The 26,821-nt window shown below is 34.6% G+C and overlaps 2 protein-coding genes across 3 annotated transcripts in view; both read left to right on the top strand.

Moving 5' to 3' along the window:
• Window positions 1-8,523, top strand: part of LOC134848876 (uncharacterized) — a gene marked incomplete in the record, with an annotated part of 85,257 nt that extends 76,734 nt beyond the window's left edge. The window contains 2 exon segments of the mRNA XM_063866390.1: window positions 4,972-5,108; window positions 8,231-8,523. Coding sequence (XP_063722460.1) covers window positions 4,972-5,108; window positions 8,231-8,371 — 278 coding nt within the window.
• A 2,726-nt stretch (window positions 8,524-11,249) lies between these two features.
• Window positions 11,250-26,821, top strand: part of LOC134848435 (putative uncharacterized protein DDB_G0293878) — a 69,413-nt gene continuing 53,841 nt past the window's right edge. The window contains exon 1 of one of the 2 annotated variants that reach the window (XM_063865887.1): window positions 11,250-11,267. The gene's annotated coding sequence lies outside the window, so the exon portion shown is untranslated. Of the gene's footprint in view, window positions 11,268-23,766; window positions 23,854-26,821 lie in introns of those variants that run through there. The other variant, XM_063865882.1, reaches the window with a different exon arrangement.

The following is a 26,821-nucleotide window of genomic DNA, read 5'->3' as shown; positions in this document are numbered from 1 at the left end:
ATACATACGACGAAGAACATAACAATGTCGACACACAGCCAACGGCACCACGATTACCACCCCTACCAAATAACCATCCACTATCCCTAGTCCCACGAAATTTTCGAAATTTAGCAATCACACATAATCCAAATTTTCGACTCACCACATCACAAAGTCCCATCCAACATATAATAACACATCAATCACAAGATGATAATACTTATGAACAAATTATTGAACAGCCCCATACCACCGCTTTTCAATCTCAAAATAATAATTTTTTTAGCCCACGATGAGCCGCCAACTTGGATCACTACACCGATCAAATTCCCATCCAACCAATCTTACCTCTCCAATCCCAATCATACCACTTTTTGCTTTTCCGCCACCCGATTTTCCATCTAGCAATGTAACATCAGGCATGAATTCCGACACTAACTCACATATTTCAGTTTTATACTCCATCTCACAGCTAAATAACCCGAATATTGAAACCCCCGATGAATTCGCCGACTCAGAACCATCCCCATCCAATAATTTTCATAACTCTTCTAATTTTTCTCAATCCCCTTTTCAACCCATATTATCCAATAACCCTGACCCAATCACTCCCACACCCTCTTATGCTTCCCAAGTTACCCCAACCTACTCCTCATACCATTCTGACCAATCATCTCATTCTCCAGACACCCCCCGAATCTCCCCAGAACTAGATAATTTTATTACCCTCCAACAACAACCCTACCACCTTAACACCCCGACCATAAACCAAATCTCCTCCACAATAAATTCATCCAACCCCCCTACCCCTACACCCTCTTCAAATTATACTGAATCATTAACACCATCATCCACATCCACTATATCTTCACTAAACACTAATAGAGCTTACCGCACTTTTAAAAGAAAATTCCCCAACCATCCTTTCCCAGCAAAACCAGGAACAGCCCGTGAATACATCAACCACCCCCAGCATACTAACACTAAAGAATTTTTAGCTATCACTTTACCCTCGTTTCCACAATACACCTTAAACACCCCTCACGACGCTAACGAAACACGCAACTTTGTAGATGAATACGTTTTAATGCCCACTCTCTCTTGGACCTCATACTATCATTTCACTAACCCTCTTTGCTTACCTTTATCCAGCACTTCCATCGATATAGAACGAAATAAGGACATGCTATATCAACTCACTACACCACTAACCGCTAGACAATTTACTTACGTTGGATATAAAAAATCACTAAAAATACACACTGCACCTAGAGCTAATGAATATACACTAGAATACTACGATCACAACATCATCAGAGCTAACCAAGATCAATTCTTAGACGACGATCGCTTCGCTAATCCACAAATCACCGAGAAATTTTTCATCAAGACACCATATGTATTTACACTAAACATCTTCGACCGAAAGTTTGATCACATTATTTCAGAAGCACTAACAAACACACAAGCATACGAAAGTTTTAAAGAACGCTTCCAAATCTTTTCACTAACCTTTCATTTCCTTGCACCACACGAAAGAGATTTACACTGCTCACACGATATTATGTTGCGCACTAAACAAACACATACATACAGTTACTATCGTTTCATCCAAAATCACTTTGACCTCCACACACCCTCTAGACAACCACACCATCGTTTTCAATTCATCAATTCAAAATACACTTCACCGTATTTCCTAAATTTCACATATTGTATTAAAGACACTAACCTCCATGGTATTCTTCGTAATTATGACCCCATAACCCAAATGTACATTTTCTGCCCCATCACCAAGACCTTCAACGCCGAAGAATCCCGACCCTTCCTTATCCCGCACGAGTTCCTACAACCTATAGAAATCCCAATTTTAGAATTCATCCACAACACTAAATTTAACCAAAAATTATATAACTTAATCCAAAACACACCTTATGAGTTTGCAGTAGGCACTGAAGAACTAACCACTATTAAGGCACTTCAATTGCTTTGGCCACTGCTTCAAACTAAAAATATCATCCGCATCTTAGCTAAACTACTAACAACTTCAGAACTAATTCACGACATCTTCCCCCACGGTTTTTTCCCCGACGACTAACAGGTAAGTATGAATTAAATGATATTACTAACTAATTAAAATATTAAAAACTCACCATTCTTTATTCATGTTTTCTTTAGATTTTTAGCCTTCATCCTAGATCATCTGAAAAATTCACAAAAGAAAAATCAAAAAATAGCAAACTTCTTCAAAACTGTTTAAGACACTATTAAACTTTTGCACCAACAATTAAATAAATATAATACCAATGCAGTAAATTAATTTATAAAATTTTCCCCCACAGCAGTAAATCTAATTATGATGAAAATTTGTATCTTAAAATTCCCCCATAACTAGCAGTAAATTTCCAAATTCTATGCAGTAAATTAATAAAATGCAATTGCAGTACTAACCTTTTAATATTTTCATTCATTCGCACAGAAATTCTATCCACACTCGCACAGCTCGCCCACGAAGAATTGTTTAAAATAATGAATTTCAGTTTCAAGTTTTCACACTCAACAACTCTAACATATAATAACATGTTTCAAACTTTCCTTTAACCCGGTTGGAAAGGAATCATATACTAAACAAAACTAACCAACGCAGCTTACTAAATACCACAAATCATAGAATAACAGCATGACTTAGAAAAAGAAACCAACGGTACCCAAACCGGATTAACCCAGTTTAAAACTGGATAATTTATTCTTTTGAAGACTATTACAAAGTCTTAGAAAGAAATAATAAAACACAAAAAAGTCGAAAGACAAACCCATACCACAAACAATTTGCTTTTTGGAAAAAGTACATAACCAACAAGACATAAGTAAAACCACAACAAACCCAACATAAAACGTTGTCACATAACAGGACCCCTCACAAAAACCGCATGAAATCATACTCCCACACCTGGCCTAACCCACCAGGAAGGACGTCCTGAGCATGCTCTATAGCCGGCCTAACCCACCGCGCTACATCCACGCTTTGTGACCACACCTTTATTTTTAATAAGAGCTACTCAAGGGTGAGTAACTCTTCAAAATAACCGAACTAAAACAAAAAGCTTTTGTGAAAACAACTAACTAAAATCATTATTAAAAAATATTAAACTAATAAAAGTTTTATAAAATGTAAAATCACATGATGCAATATATAGATCAGAATACAACACCAAGGACGAACATCAAAAGACAAGACGACCTCACTACACTCGAGAGAGAATGACCAACTACAATCGATATGCCGCTCACAATCACAACTCAAAGGATTTAGAGTACGACTTGACTTCGCAGAAAAGGACTTCATTGAACTAGACCAATGACCACCTCGATGTTCAAGTATACGTACAGATCCGAGTAACCAGGCATCCCCTCCACGCACAATCTCCACGCCATTCCTAAGCTAGATCAGACACAAAAGAAGTTCTCCCCGAAGAACAGAAAAACCTGACATAGCCAACCATTCTGAAATCAGAATTGATTTTGTTGCAGAGACTCAGTCGTTGTCACAAGAAGAAGCGGAAGAAAATTATGATGTTCGCCAAATACCAACGTCCATCATCCACCCTTGAATTACAGAAGAACTGTTCTAAAAAACTCTGTAAAACCCGGATGGGTGGAACCTGATCTAAACTATATTTTATGATTGGATAAATTAAATGTTTTACCAATGTAAAGTATTTAATATTAACCAATCATGATCCATCTAACTAACAACCCACTTATTTGTAAGTGCTGAAGTTACTTGTAATTTCAGCACCAGAGAGATTTGAATTTAACTTAGAAATTAGTTGGACTCTCCCGAGCACTTCAGCAGCCGCAATAAACCAGTATACCCTAGATCTATTGAGCCTAGCAGAGACTAGTTAAACAACCTGAGACTAGGTAGTATAAGAGTAAGATTAGGATCGGTATTAGACTAAGAAGTTGCACGAATCTATCCGGCCGAAAATAAGATAGCGTGACGAGCAGACGGTGTACCCTATCCGAAATTACTCTATGAGTTACACTTCGGTCCTAACTCAGATTACCACTCATAAAATCGGTATCTTTACTCGGGGTGAGTCCAACTGATATCTCCATTTGAATGAGAAAAACTGCAATTAATATTAATATTAAGAACATTTATCTACAAGTTTAATGGAACAACAAACGCGAGCTGTTCAGCAGGGGCGGATCTAGAATTTTCCCGAGGGGGGCGATTTTCAAGAAAATTGAAAGTTTTGTCGGACTGTTTTAGGTCGACCAAATTGATATTCCGAGCACTCCCATATCAGTATTAAGATCCTATTTTGACAAAAATTTCTGGGACGCCTGCAACTTCTTGAAAAAACAGGCTAAAAAAGTTGTTTTTAAGCACTTTTTGGAAAATGTTTGACCAAAACATTGCGTTTTTTTGGCGCGCGCACCCATTTAGAATTAGTAGGGTTGGTCGGCCGAAAACCGAGAAGTGATGTCGTAAAGTAATACCAAAGGGGACTCTTTGAGTATTGAGGGGGTCAAATCCTTGAGGAAGTTAGGGTGTCACCCTCCCCCCTTAAATTCGCCCCTGCTGTTCAATACTTTGTTGAAAAACCTCTGTTATGTCACACTAAACCACCTATTTTGCGGTACTGGAAAATATCAGTTGAAAATGGCATAGTAATAATCATAATAATAATCATAATAATAATAATAATAATAATCATAATAATAATAATAATACAAAATAATCATAATAATCGTAAAAATCATAATCATAATAATAATACATGTTTCCAAACCAAATCTAGTAACAGAGTTATTTATAAAAATTTACAAATCGGAATCTTATATGAATCGGAGGCCCCTCCCTCCCTCAGGGATTCGACCATTATTAATGCAGACCCACATTTGTACTATTTCGAGACAACCACTTTTGGCTGTGTTTGGTTATGTTCGCATAATTTGGTATGTTTGCCTGGGTTTCAGTTTCTCTGTTCGCCGGCATTCTGAACTTCCTGCTGTTCTGTGTATTCTCCTCGGCGTTCAAACATTACCTGAAGTTGTGGTTCATCAATCTAATCAAAAACAGAAAACTCACTCTAAACGAGGCGGCAGAAAACGAGGTAAACTTTTTTTCTCCATTCTATTCCTTCGCGTGAAAGGGAAAATATTTAGCCAAACTGTTCCAAAGTAGTTCTGGCTGGCAGAGTTTTGTCTCTGGCAAGTAATGTAGAAGGATTTTTCAATGGAAACTTCCAATTTTTTAGAAACAATTCAGCTCGGGTTGAGCTCTTTGTCTTAGTCATCGTTACTTACATGAAAAACCAGTGTTTACCATAGCTTATTCAGCTCTGATCAGCGTCAGGTTACCCATGATCTGGATTGAAACATCGATGAATCAGAGCTAAAATCCCAGTTCTGAATACGGCGCAGAACCACATCTGAGTCAGGGTTTATTTTTCGGAATCATCTCTCATATTAGCGCTATTTTTTGCTCTTTTCAAATTGCAACAATAAAAAAAATCACGCGCTGATTGAACCCGTAAAATTAAATTTGACAATTTACATTATACCCCTAATTTTCTATTAATTCGCTTAAGAGTGAAAATTGAAAATTACACTATAATGGGATAACGCTGAACCTCGGATAATTATTGTGGCAAGATTAACCCGGGAGATAATCTCCTATAACTTTAGTTTCAAACTAAAAAAGTTTTGAGCATAGTGGTAAGGCGCTCATTTCGTGGTAGTCAAATCGTTTAATCGATCCCGTACCATGGAAGGATACTGTGTGAGGACGAGTTCTCGTTAACTTCTAGCTTCAATTCTACCAGAGCCTGACCATTTTCGGCTGCAATAGTGGTGGCGCGTGAAAGTTTAAGTCTTAAGTTGCAAAAAAAAACGACCATGAGTCGCAAAAAAAACTTAATACAAAAACTCAGTCTCAGTCTAGAATGGAAGAAAAAAGACAAACGGGCTGTTTAGACAGGCTGGATAGCTTTTCATAGATCCTCTGCGAATCGTAGAAATGGCAATATTCGTTTTATGACTATTATTATATTGCCCCAGCAAAAAATCAGATGATGAAAACAGAACTTGAGACAACTCAATTTCAAACGTTAAAATTTCATTCTTGTCACGAAAAAAGTTCAAATTTTAATAGTTTTTTTAGGAAATTGAATTTTTGTGGTTCTTGTTAGTCGCCAGATCATGGGAATTTTTTTTGAACGCAGATAGCTCATTAACTGAAGAATGTATATTTTAAACAAAAGAAAACCTTTGCTGATAAACAATTCCCATAATTTCTTAGTGTACATCGAAAACTAATTGGTCGATGATTAATACGATCCTTTTCATAACCTTCTTTTAATATGGCAACTAATTTTTGCTAAATAATATTGAAAACTTAGAAAAGTTCTTAGATCAATTCATTAACTTAAGCAAAACGCTAGAAACTGAATGAGGACTGATTTTTATCATTTTGTTTGATACATGACATAGCCAATATAATTTTAAGGTTTGTTTAGATTCAATATCCCAGTTGACTCTATCACTGATAAAAACCGATCCTCGTGGATTGTCGCTAATATCTATGTCGCGGAACAGCGTATTTAAGTATGTAAAAATCATTCAATTTATACAATTTTTAAACAAGACTGCTCGTATCAGGGCGACGCCCTGAATGTTCCGACTGTCTTTTAAGGTCTATGGATCAGTCATTACAAGAAAAAAATAAATGTAAACAAAAACGATTTTTTTAAAAAAATTCCACACGCAATATAAAATTCAAATTGACAAAATTCGCTCCTAGTAACAAATCAATTATGTCAAGTAAGCTTCGCTCAACCAATTTGGAACGATTTCTAAGACGGATTAATTCTCTGCTTACGCGTTAATAGCGCAAGATATATTGCGCATTTACTTTCCCAAATTGATCAAAATGGCGATTTTTAAACCCCCATAACTTTAAAAAAAAACGACCACAGCTGAAATATTTTTCCAAATCTAAACTCAGGACAACAAAACCTTTTGATATTAAAAAAATTCCTTCAAAAATGGCCAATTAAGAAGTCGAAATTTGTCAGAAGAAAAAAACCCACGCCGAGCACAAATTTTCCATTTCTTTCGTTACGGAAATCGGAAAAAAACTGATTCTGAAAACTTGTTTTCAAAACTGATACAGAACTGATACTTTTTCTGACGTTTTCCAGTAGCCACGTATACAAATTCTAAACCAAACATACACAGATTCCAAGCTTAAAGTTCAAAAAATTCAATTTGTTGAATAAATTTAAGTTTCGAACCATCATTGGAACAAAAAATTGTTTACAATATAGCCATGTACAACGATTTTGAAAATAAATTTTTTGATTTATTAGATGGGTTATTGTTGCAAATTTCGACGAGTGCGACGAAATATTTATGCTCGAAGTGTTTGTTACTCCAGAAAAGTTTTGACTTTCTAAACAGCCATTTTTGACAAAATTGTTGCATAACACCCAAATAATATTATTGCCCTGAGCTCATTTTTTCAAATGTGACTTTTTTGTTAAGTTATGGGGGCGCGATATATTTTGTGCTTTCAATGCGAAAAACCAAATTTATTCAGTCCTACACATCGTTCCAAATTGAGTTGAGGCGTTTTTGTTTAATACTTTACTATATGCAAAATATATCATTTTGTATTTTTTGGGCATGATTTTCAAAAAACAAATCTCACCAAAAACTTTTAAAATTTTTTTGAAAATTTTATTCATTTCTTAATGTGAACACTACTCCGTTGACCTTAAAGGACTGTCAGATTATTCAGGGTTCCGCCTTAACACGAGCAATCTGTTTCGAAGTGTCAAATATAGGCATTCATCTGTTGGCTTGGCTTTAAGGCGTATATTAAATTATACAGACTCAAAATTTCACACACTTACAAAACACAATCAATGAGCGTCTTTCAGAAACAAAACTTTCACATTTGTAAGTTTTTATATGTATCCGCGTAGTAAATTCGCGTAAAAGTTAAATCAACAGATTGATGTTTAAAAAATCTAATCCCCTTCATCCTAATTTTTTTCTATTTTTTTTTTCAAAAACTGGGTGCACAAAACATAGATTCAGACCGCAATTAAGATCCTGTTGACCACATAGTTTGATTTGTACATTGTGCTTAAGTTGGGGAGAATTCGAAAAACGCTGGAGTAAAAAATGAGGTTGGAGGAAAAAGATCCGAATTGTATTGTTTTGATTGCAGATCTACGGGTACAATGACGAAGGAGGTAGTTTCACTGAGGGGGAGGATAGCGAGCTTAGCGAGAGTGGGTTGACAAGCAGAAGTAACAGCTACAATCACCAATCAGCTCCTATGGCACTACCACGAAACAAGAGAACATAGCGGCGACAAAGTTATGTGAAGAGAACCCATTATGAACTTCTATTGCAAGTTACTCTATATTTCTGAACGTAAAAGTATCAGAGGCGTCAAGCAAATAGTTTTTCTGAACTCTTCATATACATCAATTTAATCGTGTTTATATTTCAAATATATTTCAGTGAAAACAATTTATAGTTTAAAATTACAATAGTTAAAAAACAGAAAAAATTCATTGCTCCATTAAAAGTATACAATTACCTTACATGTCATCGGATTATGAGATTTCAACAACGGGATCCTGGAACCTAAAAAGCGTCTGCACTCCCCTAAAAAGTGTATGAATTAATGTAAAACTAAATAAAATTAAAAGACAGACCAATAACAAAGTCAAGGCAGACCAATAACAAAGGTAGTGGTCAAAACAGTATGAAAGTTTCTCGACGCCGAACTAAGTAGTTTTTTCAATTCGGTTATCTGTCATTTTTCGGCGGCAAAAAAAAATTAGGTCAAGCTCAGCAGCTTCCCAAAAAACTGAATTTAGCCCATAACTTCAAAACTTTTTATAATGTTTGCGAGGATATGTCCACAAGAAGAATACAAATAAAATTAGTTATGATATAAAGGCTAGTCTACCCCTTCAAAACAACTTTTTGCAAACTTGGCACGGCTAAACTTTTCCAAAAAGTTTCATCTATCTTTTAGCAAAATTTGCTTTCTTAGTTCATTTTGTTCGTGCGTCAATTGCACTGTGTGTATTGTCGAAACCATATTGCTTAGACAACCAGAGGTAGAATTTCTCAGTTTAGTTGCTTCCACGATCGATCAGTTCAGTTCAGTTGCTTCCACGATCGATCTTAACGAAAAAAAAACATAAATGTCGAGTTAACCGCAAAACTTACACTCTCTGGGGTTGATCCAACTACCACGTGGCCACTGCAAAAGTTAGATTACACAAGGTGCCGCATTGGTCTACAGATAGCAAAAAAGTTTTGTAGCAAAATGTAGTAGCTTAAAAAGATTCCAAAACTAAATAAATGAAAAAGATTTTCGTTTTCTTATTTATACTTACATCTGGTATGTTACAACGGAAAAGTTTGCATTGCTTATGACAACTTTAAGGCCTCTGCCTTGCTTAATTTCCCAGGAATATGCGGTCGATGTGACTAACCGTATCCAGTTTCAAGCGTCAAAAATCAATTTTTTGATTTAATTGAGTTTTAAAAAAGGGTTTCAAATGAATTCATACTCATAAAAATTTTAATTTTCCATTTCTTCTCGATTAGAGTTGTTTTATGATGCGCGTTTTTAGTTTGTTCAAACAACAAAATATTAGCCAATTATCGTAATTTCACGATTTATTTCGAAGCGTTACTTTTCACTTACCTGGTGAACCTTTCAACTTAAAATAAAGGATTTTCATGACTTTTTGTTTCGTGGTAAAACCTTGTGTTCGGAAGAACCAAAGTGTGACAGGACCTCTCAGTTTAAGTGATTTTGTTATGGACAGAAAAATAAAAACCCATAAGATCTGATAAAAACATACTTTTGAGCTAACTTTTTGTAAATAAAAGATTATAATCAATTATAATCTCTCTTTTTGAAGTCATATTATAATTAACACAGTTTTATCAATTATAATTGATTAAAAACCATAGCGATTTTTGGCACACTTATAATTGATTGTTTTTATTAAATTTCTAATTTATATAATTAGCACATAAAAAATCTATTGTAATCGATAATAATCGATTATAATTCCTTTTTTTTGCCTCTTTTTATGCTTTTCGAAGACATTGGTTTATGTGAAAATTAGGAAAATTGTTTTTAGCAGTTATCAAATCATTTCATATTTATAAATTTTTCGTTTTTTCATTTTGCTTCGATTAGAGTTGTTTTATGATGGGTTTTTTGTTTGTTTAGCCACCAAAAAATCAGCACATTATTTTAGCTTCATGATTGATTTGGATTTATTTCATTTTTTAGTTTCATGAGTTATTATTAACCTACTGCGGGAATCTTTCAAATAGTATGAAGAAATCGTTATGAAACTTCTGTTTCGTAGAAAAACTCTGTATTCAGATGATTCAAAATTCGACAAGACACCTTAGTTTTAGTGATTTTGTTATTGACAGAAAATAATAACCCATATGACTTGATAACATCACACTTATGGCTTGACAATATTTTGGCAAATAAAATATTTGAGCCCAGATACTGTTTAAAACAACAAACTTCAATTCTTGATAACTTGAATTTTTAATTTAATCGAAAGTCTTACATAGAACTGAATTGAATGCTTTTAAACTGTTCCACTTTTGAATTAACTTTTCAGTACGTTTCAAAGCTTTTGGTAACATCGTTTTCCGAAAAAATTTTCTTGATAAACCTTTTGCTGCAAAATTATGTAATTTCTATTGCGGTGATTTAAAATGTCGGCTTAAATAATAATACAGTGAGGAAATTAATATCGTCTGCATTAATTGCCGTTTCAAAGTCATGTAGTCTTATTTACTTATTAGCATCCCTGAGGTAGCAAAAAGGACTATTTAAATGAAGCTAAAAAAAGAAAGAAACAAATGTTCCCATCTAGAGCTCTGCCTTTCAGTTTTTTTCTGTTTCTAGTCCATAAGTATGGAATTATTCAATCACCATCACATAAATCATTGCCTTTGCGCCTGCTTTTTCCCAAACACTCAAATATATTCTAATACCTCTCTCTTTATGAAAAGCATAAGCAGTTGATATCCGTTAATTCTGGTCGCTTTCAGCATAATTTTGCCATTAATTATTCAGTTTAACCTTTAATCGAATCTTGAGGCGTTATGCTTAGCGCCTAGAACTAATTCCAATTTCAACTCTAGCGGTTTTTTATAAAAACGACTACAACTAAAAGATGGATCAGATGGCAAAACAGTCGGTTAGTTTCTCCGACTAAAGTCTCAAATTTTCAATGAGTAAATTTCACAACAAAAAATTTTGACCTGATTCAAGACTTTGACATCAACTTACATCGAAGCATCTAGGAATTGCATCAAGAATTTCATATCAAGACTATGATAAAGAAAACTCTTAATTTTTAGAAAAGCTCAACGACCTCAATCAATTTAAGAGGGATGAAAATTGCGTTTGTCAGATTTTAACTTTGAGGGCAAAAAAAAATTATTCTAGCTAATAAAAAAACGATAATCGAAAAATTTTGTGAAATCAAAAGGCTTCTCAGGCAAAAAGTTTGAGCGCTTCTTCGAAACTCGCATTTTTACATTTTTGTACGGAATGAAACGTGAAACAATTCTACGGTAAGATCACAGAGGAGGTGGGGGGACTGTACGCCTGTCCCAAATCTAAAGTCTTTACCTGATTGTTGTAATTCAAGAAATTTGTAAGAATTAAACAGATTTAGCAAAAACAGTTTTGATATGTTGTGATTGTGTTATTTTAATTACTTTAATTCAATTTAACTGATCATGTCTGACCTTCAGTTGTTTTTAACAAACACCATCAGGTGAGCGAATCGGTGTTATTGCTTTTAGTTAGAAAAAACACACAAATTGATGCATTGGAATTAAGTCATTGGATCGTTTTATTAAGGCGCAGTCATCTATTAGCAAATCTGGCATGGAGGAATTTCCCCAATTTAGCAAAATCATAAAAACATCACCCTTCAACTCTATGGGAAGATTAGAGAGAGATGCTTCAATTTCGAAATTTCCAAAATTTGTACCCTTGGTTGTTCACCTTTGAATTATTCAGAAAATATTTACTCAATTTCTATTTTTTTAAAATCTCCATTGGAATCTAAGTTAGTAAATGGTAAAAAAAAGTTATAATAATGGAATTTTAATTACCCATCTTTCCTTAATTGTTTCTAAAAAAGTCTTTAAATTGCCAGAAAGACCACCGCACCCCAATACCTTCTTAAACAACAAAAAATTAGCCTTCATAACTAAAAAATAAAACAAACTCAAACCGCTATTTGAGGCACTTTAAGGGAAATGAGAGCAACAAACTATTAAGTACAGCATTTACTTCCAAACAGTTTTGCAGGGAACTTCATATTTTCGACGAACGGTTATGCATGAATAACAACCTCTACTTACCTTGTGTCCTCAGAACAGCAGAACAGTTAAATTGGTCCACAAGGCCCATCCAGAACAATTTGGTATGATTTTTTTTCGAAAAGTGTTTGGTGGCCTCATATCAAAAGGTTTTCATAGAAAATAAGGCTTATTTGTTGTTGAAACGGGCAAAAATTTTGATTTTTCTGAAATCTCAAAAACACATCATTTATCAATATTAGTTTTTGCGAACGAAGAAATTGACCTAATCTTTTCATGTTCGTTTGATTTTACCTGAAGTTCTTTTCATGCAGTTATCAATTTTTGAAAACTCAAGCCTTAAAATTATGTCAAGCCATTTTTCGAAAACAGTTTTTGTTTTTATAGATAATTAAAATCATTTAAACGGATTTCAAGTTTCAATCAAAGTAGATCACGCTTAATGTTTTACTGGTGCCAATTTTGGGTCCTTTTGCGATTCAAAGAGAGACAGAACTAAGCTTTTGTACCATTGCCGACCGAATTATATCTCTTTTGAAAATTTCTTCAATTCAAAACGGAACACCCTTCGAAAAAACTTAGTTTTTCAAAACAACAAAATCAGTTTGGACAAAAGAAAAGCAGTTTGTCAAAATGAGAGTCGAAAAGTTGGAAAATGGAAAGAGTCAACCGGAAGAAGGCGATTCAGAACGGGGGCCTAGGAAATTAGACGATAAGCAAATTAGACGGAATTTATTTTTTACAGATCTGGTATTTTAGACGAAATTGAAAGGGCCAACAAAAATTTTTCATAAGATTCAAGTATCACAAATACAAAAAGAACATAAAATGTTAATACCTATCAAACCAATTAGTGTAAATGAACATTCAATGTCAAATCCGAACAATACAGAAGAGTTTTGAATTGAATAAATTATGCATGATTGACTTGTAAAGTTTTTGGCCACCGAAATTGAACTGTTGTCTACAAACAATTTTATTTTTCTAACGCAATTTGTGTGCAAACAAAGTTAATTTCTCTCACTTTTGTCTATTTTCTCACAATTGCAGTTTTGCAAAACCGTCTAATTTCCTTTTAAGTACCTCCGTCTAATTTGCTTATCGTCTAATTTCTCAACCCCCATTCAGAACCAACTCGAACTATACGAACAAACCAACTTCGTCCTCTAGATTTCCAACCGGATCTATTTTCTGGCCAAATTTCAAGCATTTAGATCTTCAATTAAAGTAAAGCGCTCTGAAATCATAAAATTTTGCTGATTACTTTAAGCTAACATATATTGAATAAGTGCTTATTTCACAGTAATTGATTCTATCGGTAGCTATTCGTCGATTTCTTCCTAAAAATCCACTTTGTCAAGCACTTTTCTAGAATATTAAAGGAACCATAATGTGTTTGCTTTCGCAGCTTTCGAAACTCTCTCTAAAAAGGAACTTTTATAATTGTCGTCTTTTAATTACTTTATTTTAATTTAGCAGGTCATATCTGATCTTCGTGCTTAAGAGAAATCAAATTCTTAGAAAAATCAATCATCATTAATGCGGTATCATCATAAACTGAAACATATTTTTTACTTTTTGTTTATTTCAAGTCAAGGGGCTTGGAAATTAGACGATAAGCAAATTAGAAGTGACCAACAAAAACGAATTTAGACGTTAAATTGTTTTTGCAAAACTATCATTTTAGACGGAAAGCAAAGGGCTAACAAATTTTATTGCTTAAAACATGTTTTCATAATTACAAAAATAATATATCATCCCATTTCATATCAAAATGTTTATCTCAATTGATTTATCAAATGTTAATTTCAAGATGAGAAAATTGCGGCATGTGAAAAATTGATTTGCAATTAAGAAAGCTGAACGAAAGTTAATTGTAGTCGGTAAACAAATTTCAGACACGAACAATACAATTACGTCTAGTTTCCCATATTTGTAATTTTGCATCGGCGTCTAAATTAGTTTTTGTTGGTCACGTCTAATTTGCTTTTCGTCTAATTTCCTAGGCAGCTTCAATTCATCATAAAATTTTAACCAGGCTTTTGATCAACATGTTCTCCAGGCTATTTGATCAAAAGTTTATACTCCAGCAAAAAATTAATGAAATTAACATCCGTAGGAAATTTTTCACGGTCTTTATTAAACACTAAATCAAAAATAAAAATATTGTAATAGGACCATACGTCTGCTTTTAGTACATTTAAAACCGAAATTGTTAGCCTGACCGAAAATACACATTTGTATTGAGTATCAAACGCAGGGCTTTGCTATTTGACTGCTCTGCTATCACAAAAATAAAAATCTTCCAGTAATGCTTAACAAGATGTTGGGAATGTATGAATTGACAATTTAGTTTTACTGTTGAACTTCTAGCCGAAATGTGATGTGGGGTTTACTGATTGATATCCAAAACGCTTTAGAAAATATTTCGTCCCTCATCAATTTATGAAAATGTAGTTTTTTAAGATAAATTCAATCATATATCCTTCCATCGGATATAAAATTAACTTATTTCAGCGCAGCAGTTTGATGGGTCAAACTTGAAAAATTCCAAAAACGAATTCTTTCATAATAAGATTGCTGCAATCGTTTTAAATTAGTTAACTTCAAAATAAAAATCTGCAAGTGAGTTCAATCAACTCCTTTCCGATTTTCGTACAACTAGATTTTTGCCTTTGGGTAATGAAAACGACTCAAATCTAAATTATGTGTTCAATTTTTGGTCTAATTTTTCAAAAAAAAAAATCATTTTTGAAAAAATATTTCAACAGGAAACTGAACAACTTTAGGAATTTCTTGGTCGCTAAACATAATTTCAATCTAGAAAACAAACAATTAACTTCTTCGAGCGAGAGAGCTTCTAAATGGGCCGCAGACGTTTTTGAAGGTAGCATTTCGACTCCATTTCAAATTTTCTCAGAAGCAGATACGATGAAAACAAAAAAAATGACAATCCGCACCTAGAAACCAATAGCTGACATAAGTTCAAATAATTTCATAGAAGTATCACAAATTCCTTCGGACAACTTGAAAACGACTAGAATGTCAATAAAATTGACATGAAGGGTCAAGTGCAAAATAAGGAAACACAGTCCCCAACCACCAAGATCAGAAGATAAGAGCAATTTACCGATATAAGTGTGCAAACAATGATATAGCTTGCACAATTGTCCTGGTGGAACAGACCGTTATTGTGCAAAAGATCATTTTTTACCATTCGATACCTTTCGTTAGACTTTTTACCATTCGATAGACTTTCGTGATTGTTGTTTGAATGTGGGCGACTTTCCTTTCAGCGAGGTGGGGATAGAAGCACTAATCAACAGTTTTTACTATGCTAAGCCAAATAACGGACACTACTATCATTCAATCAGATAATCCAAGTTGATGAATGCATATTTAGATTGGAATCAAGCTGGACTTTTCTTAGAAAGTCCGATTATATAATTCCAGCACTGCCGCAGAATACATACAGACCTGGATGTCTCGGCTCTCCAACAACTGCGACACCTTTTGACTACACTGACCATCCTGTGGATCCAAACCCAACAGTTGATCAAAAAGCTGCCAAATCCAAACTCTACAAAACTACAGATGGCTCATCGGCGACAGAGTTCCAGTTTAGCAAATGCTGTTCGTTCTTCAAAAAGACCCCGTCGAAATGTGGAACCTCCAAATTTTTACGGTGATCCGTCTTTTGTAGATATTTAAAGTAAAACCTGGGACACTGTTTTTGGGAGCGCTGAAACTACAAAAATTTGAAACGAGGCTAACAACAGTTAACACATAGACAAAAACGATATAGCTTGCGCAAATATCCTGATGGAACAGACAATCAATTCAATTCGGTCTTCCCAATTATCACAGACAATCCGATAAAGCGACACTTGCAACTTAATCTTCCACCAAGGAAGATACTCATGAGTTGCTGACACCATTGACTCTTTCAATAGTAGAAGGAAGCGACTTTTCCAAAAAAGACCTTGTCTTAATTCGCCATGTTGACGGATTCTTGAAAAGAAAACTTTTTCAGACAAAAATAGTTATTTTTTTGTCCTTTGTAAGTGGTTTTAGTTTTGGCATAGTTTCGAGCATGCTTGTTTTAAATCCGTATAAAAACTTCTTAGCTCATTAAATATTCGGTGATTAACCTAACCGATCATATGTCACGATGATTGATTTCATAACGTTTGAGAAAAAGCCACTTCGTCAACGCTACTACTCGAACTTCATGCCACAAGAGAAAGGGAGCACAAAAGTGTTTACCTTTGAAGCACTTAGATTTTCCCTAAACCAAGAATTGAAGTGGTTGTCTTCTTTTAATTATTTTTGATTCAACATTTCGTGCCTGACCTTCACTTATTGTTAGCAAACTCGGTGCGAGCGAATCAGTGTTTTTGCGTTAGTTAGAATGATCTTGAAGATGATTTGAATTCTATTCCTTAGTTTTTCTATTTGAAGACATTAAAACAATTTCTTACCTCTTTCAAGAAAGGGTTAACTGTTAAAAATATTAAGTTTATTATATGAACATTCATCTAATCAGAATGATGCAGCAAAATTTGAAATAGAAATTGAACGTTCTTGTACTTTTTGAATGCTTTTATTTATAAGTTTGTTTTTCAACCAGTGATAACTATAGGAAAGAAATTGCGAAAAGTTCCAAATTTTTTTTGATTGAATGAATAGATTGAGAAAAAGTTCGTTTGAAAAAAGATCAGCGCTTTTTCATGGTACACTGTCGGATTAAAATCGACGATGACAAAGTCGCCGCATCATGCTGATAGCTGGCTCTAAATTACGTATCGAAAGCTAATCTCTGTTGGTAAGCTCGCACCTCATTGACGCGACAGCGGAGTTCACTGAAAATTGTGCAGGCTGTTTGAGCAAAATACAATTAATTTTATGCTGCTGAACAGTTCAAGTTTTAAGCTGTATGTTCGTACTCCCGACAAATTTGATATTTTTTCTGCTCTTAAAGATTTTTGCTCATGGAAATCTACCCTCAAACACGTTCACTTTGACATTGAGACTGATGAATAAAAAACCTTTTCTAAATTGCTTTAGAGGCGAGCTATTAGAATTCAATATTTTGATCCGAAGCACCCAGGAGTAGATAAGGTACCCAAGCAAGTAAAGACAAGTAAGTGCCCAGGTGAGGACTTCAAGTGCCCGGGTGCTCGGGTTGAGGTCTGAGGTTCACATAACAGACCGTGTCTTAATTCGCCAAGCTGACGGCTTCAAGAAACTTAAAAAACTTTCCAGAAACTAAAAATTGATTTTTTTCCTCATTTTTCAGTGGCTTTTCTTTTGACATCAATTCAAGATGTTTTTTTATCCGTAAAAAAAGCATTAGCTCATTAAGCTTCGGTGGTTAACCTATTCTACTACAAGTCACGATGATTGATTTCACCGAAATTGAAAAAAATCCACTTTGTCAACGCTACTCTTTGAATTTTTTGCCACAGTGAGAAAGAAAACGCCAGTATGTTTATCTTTGTAGCGTTTAAATATTTCCCTAATACAGGCATTGTCGTGTTTGTCTAATCAGAATGATGCAGCAAAATTTGAAATAGAAATTGAACGTTCTTGTACTTTTTGAATGCTTTCATTTATAAGTTTGTTTTTCAACCAGTGATAACTATAGGAAAGAAATTGCGAAAAGTTCCAAATTTTTTTTGATTGAATGAATAGATTGAGAAAAAGTTCGTTTGAAAAAAGATCAGCGCTTTTTCATGGTACACTGTCGGATTAAAATCGACGATGACAAAGTCGCCGCATCATGCTGATAGCTGGCTCTAAATTACGTATCGAAAGCTAATCTCTGTTGGTAAGCTCGCACCTCATTGACGCGACAGCGGAGTTCACTGAAAATTGTGCAGGCTGTTTGAGCAAAATACAATTAATTTTATGCTGCTGAACAGTTCAAGTTTTAAGCTGTATGTTCGTACTCCCGACAAATTTGATATTTTTTCTGCTCTTAAAGATTTTTGCTCATGGAAATCTACCCTCAAACACGTTCACTTTGACATTGAGACTGATGAATAAAAAACCTTTTCTAAATTGCTTTAGAGGCGAGCTATTAGAATTCAATATTTTGATCCGAAGCACCCAGGAGTAGATAAGGTACCCAAGCAAGTAAAGACAAGTAAGTGCCCAGGTGAGGACTTCAAGTGCCCGGGTGCTCGGGTTGAGGTCTGAGGTTCACATAACAGACCGTGTCTTAATTCGCCAAGCTGACGGCTTCAAGAAACTTAAAAAACTTTCCAGAAACTAAAAATTGATTTTTTTCCTCATTTTTCAGTGGCTTTTCTTTTGACATCAATTCAAGATGTTTTTTTATCCGTAAAAAAAGCATTAGCTCATTAAGCTTCGGTGGTTAACCTATTCTACTACAAGTCACGATGATTGATTTCACCGAAATTGAAAAAAATCCACTTTGTCAACGCTACTCTTTGAATTTTTTGCCACAGTGAGAAAGAAAACGCCAGTATGTTTATCTTTGTAGCGTTTAAATATTTCCCTAATACAGGCATTGTCGTGTTTGTCTAATCAGAATGATGCAGCAAAATTTGAAATAGAAATTGAACGTTCTTGTACTTTTTGAATGCTTTTATTTATAAGTTTGTTTTTCAACCAGTGATAACTATAGGAAAGAAATTGCGAAAAGTTCCAAATTTTGTTTGATTGAATGAATAGATTGAGAAAAAGTTCGTTTGAAAAAAGATCAGCGCTTTTTCATGGTACACTGTCGGATTAAAATCGACGATGACAAAGTCGCCGCATCATGCTGATAGCTGGCTCTAAATTACGTATCGAAAGCTAATCTCTGTTGGTAAGCTCGCACCTCATTGACGCGACAGCGGAGTTCACTGAAAATTGTGCAGGCTGTTTGAGCAAAATACAATTAATTTTATGCTGCTGAACAGTTCAAGTTTTAAGCTGTATGTTCGTACTCCCGACAAATTTGATATTTTTTCTGCTCTTAAAGATTTTTGCTCATGGAAATCTACCCTCAAACACGTTCACTTTGACATTGAGACTGATGAATAAAAAACCTTTTCTAAATTGCTTTAGAGGCGAGCTATTAGAATTCAATATTTTGATCCGAAGCACCCAGGAGTAGATAAGGTACCCAAGCAAGTAAAGACAAGTAAGTGCCCAGGTGAGGACTTCAAGTGCCCGGGTGCTCGGGTTGAGGTCTGAGGTTCACATAACAGACCGTGTCTTAATTCGCCAAGCTGACGGCTTCAAGAAACTTAAAAAACTTTCCAGAAACTAAAAATTGATTTTTTTCCTCATTTTTCAGTGGCTTTTCTTTTGACATCAATTCAAGATGTTTTTTTATCCGTAAAAAAAGCATTAGCTCATTAAGCTTCGGTGGTTAACCTATTCTACTACAAGTCACGATGATTGATTTCACCGAAATTGAAAAAAATCCACTTTGTCAACGCTACTCTTTGAATTTTTTGCCACAGTGAGAAAGAAAACGCCAGTATGTTTATCTTTGTAGCGTTTAAATATTTCCCTAATACAGGCATTGTCGTGTTTGTCTTCTTTTAATTATTTTTTCAAAATTTTACAGGTCATGGCTGGCCATCACTGATTGTTACCAACTTCCATTGGAGCGAGCGAATCCGTGTTCTTGCGTTTAGTTAAAATTAACTTGCATTTGATTTAGCTTCTATGTTGTACTTTTTCTAAATGAAATCATAGAATTTTTCATTGCCTATTTCAAGAAAAGGGTTAACTGTTAAGCTTATTAAAGTAATATACGAACTTTTGACCAATCTGAGTGCAGCAAAACTTGAAATAGAAAAAGAATATTCTTTTTAATGTTTTGATGCTTTAATTTCTGAGGGGGTGTTTCTTTATTGAATACCATAGGAGGTTATTTAAATTAGAACCAAAGTTTTTAGTTTGATTGATTAGTTTGAGAAGAAAACTTGTTGTGAAAAAAGATCAGCGCAAACTGTCGGATTAAGATTGACGGTGAGATTGTCGCCGCTTCGTATTGATAACTTTCTTTTCATTACGCATCAAAAACTATCCTCTGCTGGCAAGTTAGCAACAAATTGACGCGACTGGGGAGTTTACTAAGCTTTTTTTCACGCTGTTTAAACAAAATACTATTAGTTTTATGCTGTTGAGTAGTACAAGTTTTAAGCTGTATGTTCGTACTTCCGACAAATTTGATATATATTTTTTTGCTCTTAGAGAGTTTCGCTCGATGACAATCTACCCTCAAACACGTACACTTTGACATTAGGATTGAATGAAAATAATTTTTTAAGTTGCTTTAGAGGCGAAGTATTAGAATTTACCATTTTGATCCGAAGTGCCCAGGAGTAGATAATGTACCCTGCACAAGTAAAGGCAAGTAAGTGCACGGGTCAAGGTCCGCGACTAATTGTTCGGTCACAGTTACTTTTCCTTCAGTTGCGCCGGTCGCGGTTTGTTTTCCTCTGGTCGCGCCGGTCGCGGACGTATTGCCTCGGTCCGCAAAGTCTGGAAAAACCAAATGTTGGTCGCAGCGTTCTGAAAACTTCCAGTTTCGATAAGATCAGTCTAAAAATACCAAAACTTGATCGCGACATAAAACCACAACCTCAACCCAGCTGAGAATGAAGACTATCTGAAATGAACTACTTCTCGTCAAGACCAGTTGGCCAAGCGATCTAACCTAACTAAATTAAAAATTAAAGTGAGGATAGTTCGGCCCGCTCCGTTCGGCCCTCTCCGTTCGGCCCTCTCCGTTCGGCCCTCTCCGTTCGGCCCTCTCCGTATGGTATCCTTTACAATTTTCTCGAACTAAAATGTTTAAGAATAAAATGAATCTTTATTTCTCTATATATTTTTCGTTTTCGCTATTTGTCCCTTTCAATATTTGCTTATAACCAGATTTCTTGAAAAGTTTTATTGAAAAATCTTTGTAACAGCCGATAATTACTATTCAAATAGTATGAAACTATTTTAACTTGCTTGAGTCCGCAGTGAACACATAGCAAGTCATACAGAAAGACCTAGAAGAAAACCTACCAAAATTTCCAGCATGGAGGACAATAATGGCTATGACCCGCGCCGAGTTCCGCTAGTTATGTTTCGACTGAATTATTGAGCTGAATTGGACTTTCCGCAACCGAAATTGTATACGCCCGCCCAAGGTTTGAGTAGCATAAAGTCGCATCATAATTAAAAATTGATCGCGCAAAACTGCAACATGGGTCCATGGGTTACTCATAGCTGCAACTTATTTGCCCAAAATCAACATTGCAACATACGATTTGCAAGCAGCTTCAGCTATAGCATATTTGTCAGAATGTTTTGCTGGCGAAAGTGTAATATTGATTCAAATTGCAAAATAAGTTGGTATTTATGTATATTTAATGCGCAGTAGCTAGACCATCCTATAAGGTGATCAAACAGAAGACCGCCACGAGAAAGCCTTCTCATGATACCAGCGTCAACTATCAGCATTTTTCGGGGGCAAAAGCACAACGAAACAGTTAAATCAAATATAACACAATTTAGTTTAAATAGAATCATAATCAACCAAACAGAAGTAGTAAAGGACAAACAGCAAACTTTTTGTCTAACTTTTTGCTCGCAAAACTAAAAAAAAATGTAAATAGCAAAAATAACTAGTACATATACATTTTTAACGTGCACTTAGGTGTCGGCATTATTTTCCTTTAAACCTGGTGTCTTCAAATTTGAAGCGACCATAGTCGATGAAGGAGGGTTATCTTGCAAGATCTTCCAAGAGAGGTTATCTTGCAAGAATCTTACAAGAATCTTGCAAGATCTTGCACGATAACCAACTATGAAACTTTCACAAAATTATATTCTGAGTGCCAGAAAAACTATGGAGATCCAATTTGACTACGGTTAAAGTTCGGAAAAAAGTTAGTTCACACAATTTTAAAAAATGTTCATATGTGTTTTGATTTTTCATTTTTCGTGATGTAAATTGTTTCCGATTGCTGTTATAAGTTCTGCATTTCAAATTATAAGTTTCAAAGAAACTTTTTTTTTATTTTATTGGAATTTTTCAACTAGTTTGGCAACTAGTTTTGATGAATAGAGTCAATTAGCTTGAGATATTTTGTATGTTATGTTCACATAAATTCGATAAATAATTATGTTCATCTTCTAAAGAGGTTATATTTTTCTTTTTAATGTTGGTTTGTCCAAGTATTTAACGTTTTCTACTTGCTACTGGTAAAGTATCTACTGGTACAAATAAAAAGTTTTTTTCACAAAAAATTATGTCTTTAAAAATTAAGGTTATCTTTAAAGGAGGTTGTCTTGCAAGAATCTTGCAAGAACTTTTAAAGAGATGCATTTTCTTTAAAATTTTTTTTACTAGATTCTTGCAAGATCTTGCAAGATAACCTCCCTTGATCGACTAGGGGAGTTTTTAAGCTTGATTCAGCTCAGCATCCAGAAGTTAAAATAGTTTTGAAATAGCGAAAGACTGAATTAGGGACTGTTTTTGCCAGCTCAGCGCATCAAAAAGTTAAAGTTTTTAATTAGAAAGACACTCAACTCAAGTAAAGACATTTTTGCCATAGTTTTCCTGTAGACCTGTTTACACCAAGTTTGAGGGGGGGCGATTGTACATTTGGAGAAGGTTTGTATTCCAGAATAGAAAAATCACTCAAGTAAGGGTTTTTTCTGCCATTATTTTCCTGTGAAACTGACTTCTTCAAATTTGAGCAAAAGATTGCATGGTTGATCCGCCAGCTCAACACATCAAAAGATTAAAATAGTTTTTCAAAAAATTTTATATTTTTTAGATGAATATCAGCTATCATACTCCTATGTAACAACATATAATGTAGCGTCTTCAAAGAACTATTTTAAGTTTCAGAAACTAAAAGGAGGATGTATTCTATTGTGTTTTTGCTAGCTTTTCATTTCTTTCAAGTGTGCCACTTACTTCTTTCATCTGAGCAGATGTTTTCTCCTCAAATTCAACTAAACTCTGCCAGAAAGAAGAGGAAAAAACCGTTCCATAAGCAACCATTTTGTCAGTTTTTGTACCCTTTTTGCGAAAACGGCCATCAAGGGGGGGGGGGCAAAACAAGCAATGAATTAATGATAAAACCGTTCCACAAACACGTAGACCTCCGCAGCCAATGAACGCCTCAATTATGTATGTACACTAGCGCAAAGCTGCAATTCTTTCTCATCTGTCTTTTCTTCTCATTTATCAATCGGATATAATTTGTATTCAGTTTTTTTTATTTTTAAAAAATCCATTGTTCATTTGAAGCGGGAATTTATATACCAGTTTCAATTAAGCGCCGCCACAACTATACCTTTGAATGGAAAAGGTGCGATCATTGTTTGCGTCACAAAGTGTTTGATAAGAAGGCCGCTCCTCTTTTTCGTTCAGAAGTCGACAAGTGGAAACCATTTCTCGGCTTACACCCACGAAGACAGGTGAGAAATGTTTGAAGCTTTTATTAGAAAAAGCGGGGCTCCTCAATTCTCTTGCTTTGGGAGATTTTCTAAACTGCTGATGTCTCAGTTTTCACAATTCATTTTTTCAATCAATAAAATCCAACCAAAACTTTGTGTAAAACTAGTGCTGATATAAATCAACATCAAAAACATCAGGACAACATCAAAAAAAACCTGAAAACATAGAAAAAAACACTATTTTGTGGACAAAAAATGATGAAGAAAGTTTTCTTAGAGTTTTGCGGATATTTAAAATGATGCAATCGATGTGTTCTGCGGTAATTATACTCACTCAAGTTCAACCGTTAAAACGACTGTTTTCGCACATTTTGTTTAAATAACAACTACTATTAAAATTTGAGGTAAGTTTTAATATAGGTTGTATTACAATAAGCGTGTTATCCCCCCCCCCCCCCACTCACACATAAAACTTAAGAAAGACGAATTATGGGAACGTTATCAAAAACTATTTCAAACTGCTTTGAAATCATAACGTTTGTGTTTTGCATTTAAATTAAAAGAACCCACATTTTTTCAACTATCAGACCATGAAAATGAACTGCACGTCATAAATCTAGAAGACTCGTGGGATCTCTCTAACTATCCTCCTTTTTGCAAAATGGGGGGATTCGTTACAAGGTACTAAATTCACAAATACTTAATCGTTGAATTAGTTCACTATGGGGATGGCAATTCGTTACTAAGTAGCATGGGGGGAGTCAAAAAGATCCACATTTTTTTTTGCAAATTTGGTCACCATCATTTACCATCCAAAACAACCAAATTCAAAATATTGTCTTCAAAGTTTCATATTAGTTTTTTCTAGATATATTCAATCAACGCTGTATTCACAACCCCATTCAGAACAGTTAAAAAAGAATTTTTACCTCTCGAAAAAAGTTTTTAATTGAATATTTTGTTCCCTACCTATAAAATTTTCATAAGTAAAGAGCGGATTTAGTAATGTACAGTAATGTTAGTAATGTAAATTAACCTGACACAACAAATATTGATATTTCAAACGCGTCTTTCTCGAGTTGGGTTAAAATTAGACAAAAAGTGAATAGAACAAACATTGGTTAGAACCAGGGGCGGATATTCTCCAAGGGGGGGGGGGGGGGGGGGGGGGGTGGTGGCGGATTTTAAGAAACTGTTCAAAATTTTATGGACCTTTTTTACGCCGCGCAAATTAATTTTCCGAGCTCTCATAAATCAATACAAAATCTTTGTTTTTTTGGCGTGTCTTTCTCCCTCAAATTTAGTATATATTGGCGCCAAAGGCGCCTTTAGAAAAAGTTTTGGGGTCCGCCAGCCAAATGGATATCTTAAAATAGTACAAAGGTGGGGGACCCTTTTGGTCGGCAGGGGGTAAATTTCCTGAGGGGAGGGGGGGGGGGGGCGTCTGCACTACCACTCCCCCTAAATCCGCTGGTTGTTAGAACTCCACAAGAAAAGATATAGTGCAAATTTTTTCTCGAAAGTCTCAACCTAATTTTTACCAGCATTTTTCAATTAATCACGAGTTGTGCTGAAACTACCGAGTCAAATGATGAGAAAGTTATATCACAAGAGGCCTCTTTTACAGCCCGGCAAAGCTTTAGAAATAATCAAAAAAATTGCGCAAAACGCTTGAAATTTGTATCTAAGCAAAAATGTATAATCAAAATGAACTTTTTTGGCTATCAACCAAAAATATATGCTTTTATACCAATTTTTAGAATTCTTAACTTTCAGCAGAAGTCTTTCAAGTAATTTCAGTGTAATGCTTGGTTAACAAAAATAAGCCAAGTTGACCCATTTTTCGGAAAAAATGTTGGATAGGAATTTCGAAACGTTAACTGCGCCATATTAAATCTGGTCAAATTTTGCGTGGAGTTCTAGCCAACTTTTTTTTCTATTCACTTTTTGTCTAACCTTAAACCAATTTGAGAAAAACTTTCTGAGAGAAAAGTTTCAAAGTTTGTTCATTTCATCTTGATAGTTTAAATCATCACTGTATTTAGCTGTTAGAACTGAATTTTCATCGCTAAGTTAACGTAAAAAAATGTAGCTGGCTTTTTCTCTAATGGGTCGAGTTTAGACAAAAATGGGTGAGTACAAAAATTGTTAGGAATTTGTATGATGCAATTTATTTTGGAAATTAGGAATCAAAGTTTAATACCAAAAATGGGTCATTTCGAATTTTTCTCATTTAATCAACCAGAAAACTAAGACTTATCAGTTTGGTGATGCAAAAATTGTGTTATTTATTTTTAAAAAATCCTCCTATATAGTACAAAAAAATTCCAGAAATATAAAATTAAGTTGTTTTCAAAGAAAAATTTTGGTTTTTATTTAATAAAAACAAAAAACTGTTGCTATCAAGCAAAAGTATGTCTTGTTATACAAATTTTGGAGATTATACCTTTCTAGAACTTTGCTCAGCGAAAAGAAGTTCTTTTTGAATTATCTTGCATCAATTAACTTGGTAGTTTAGCGTAATTCTTGAGCAATCTTTTTGGGGGTTAAGTTTTTGCTCATAAATTTCCACCATAAAATTTCCATAAAACTGTAAACAATTTTTATACCCTTTACTTTTTATTTAACCGCGGCTCAATTTGAAAAAAAAAACTCGTTTGAATTTTCAAGTTTCAATCATTGTGTCTGGATAATTCAAATCAACTCTGTGTAATAGGAGATATTCTCATGCCCGAAAGACCGAATGATTCAAAGCTTTCGCCCAATCAATACTCGTTAAATTGTGCAAAACTGACTGATTTAGTCGCGTAATTTTTTCAAGCTTTGATTGGCTGAGATAACTTTTGAGCATTTAGTCCTTCGTGCAATAGGGATTCCCCGGTGATAACGGATGTTCACTCCTTATCTTTCACATCTAATTGCCTCCCTGTAACTGTTTATGTCAAACAAGCTTTGTCGGGATAAATGACATTGCTGGGAAAATCCAAAC

Source organism: Symsagittifera roscoffensis, chromosome 6 (assembly GCF_963678635.1).
Source record: "Symsagittifera roscoffensis chromosome 6, txSymRosc1.1, whole genome shotgun sequence".
Lineage (NCBI taxonomy): Eukaryota > Metazoa > Xenacoelomorpha > Acoela > Convolutidae > Symsagittifera > Symsagittifera roscoffensis.
Note: the sequence above shows the minus strand (reverse complement) of the source record. Positions and strands in the feature narration are given on the sequence as shown.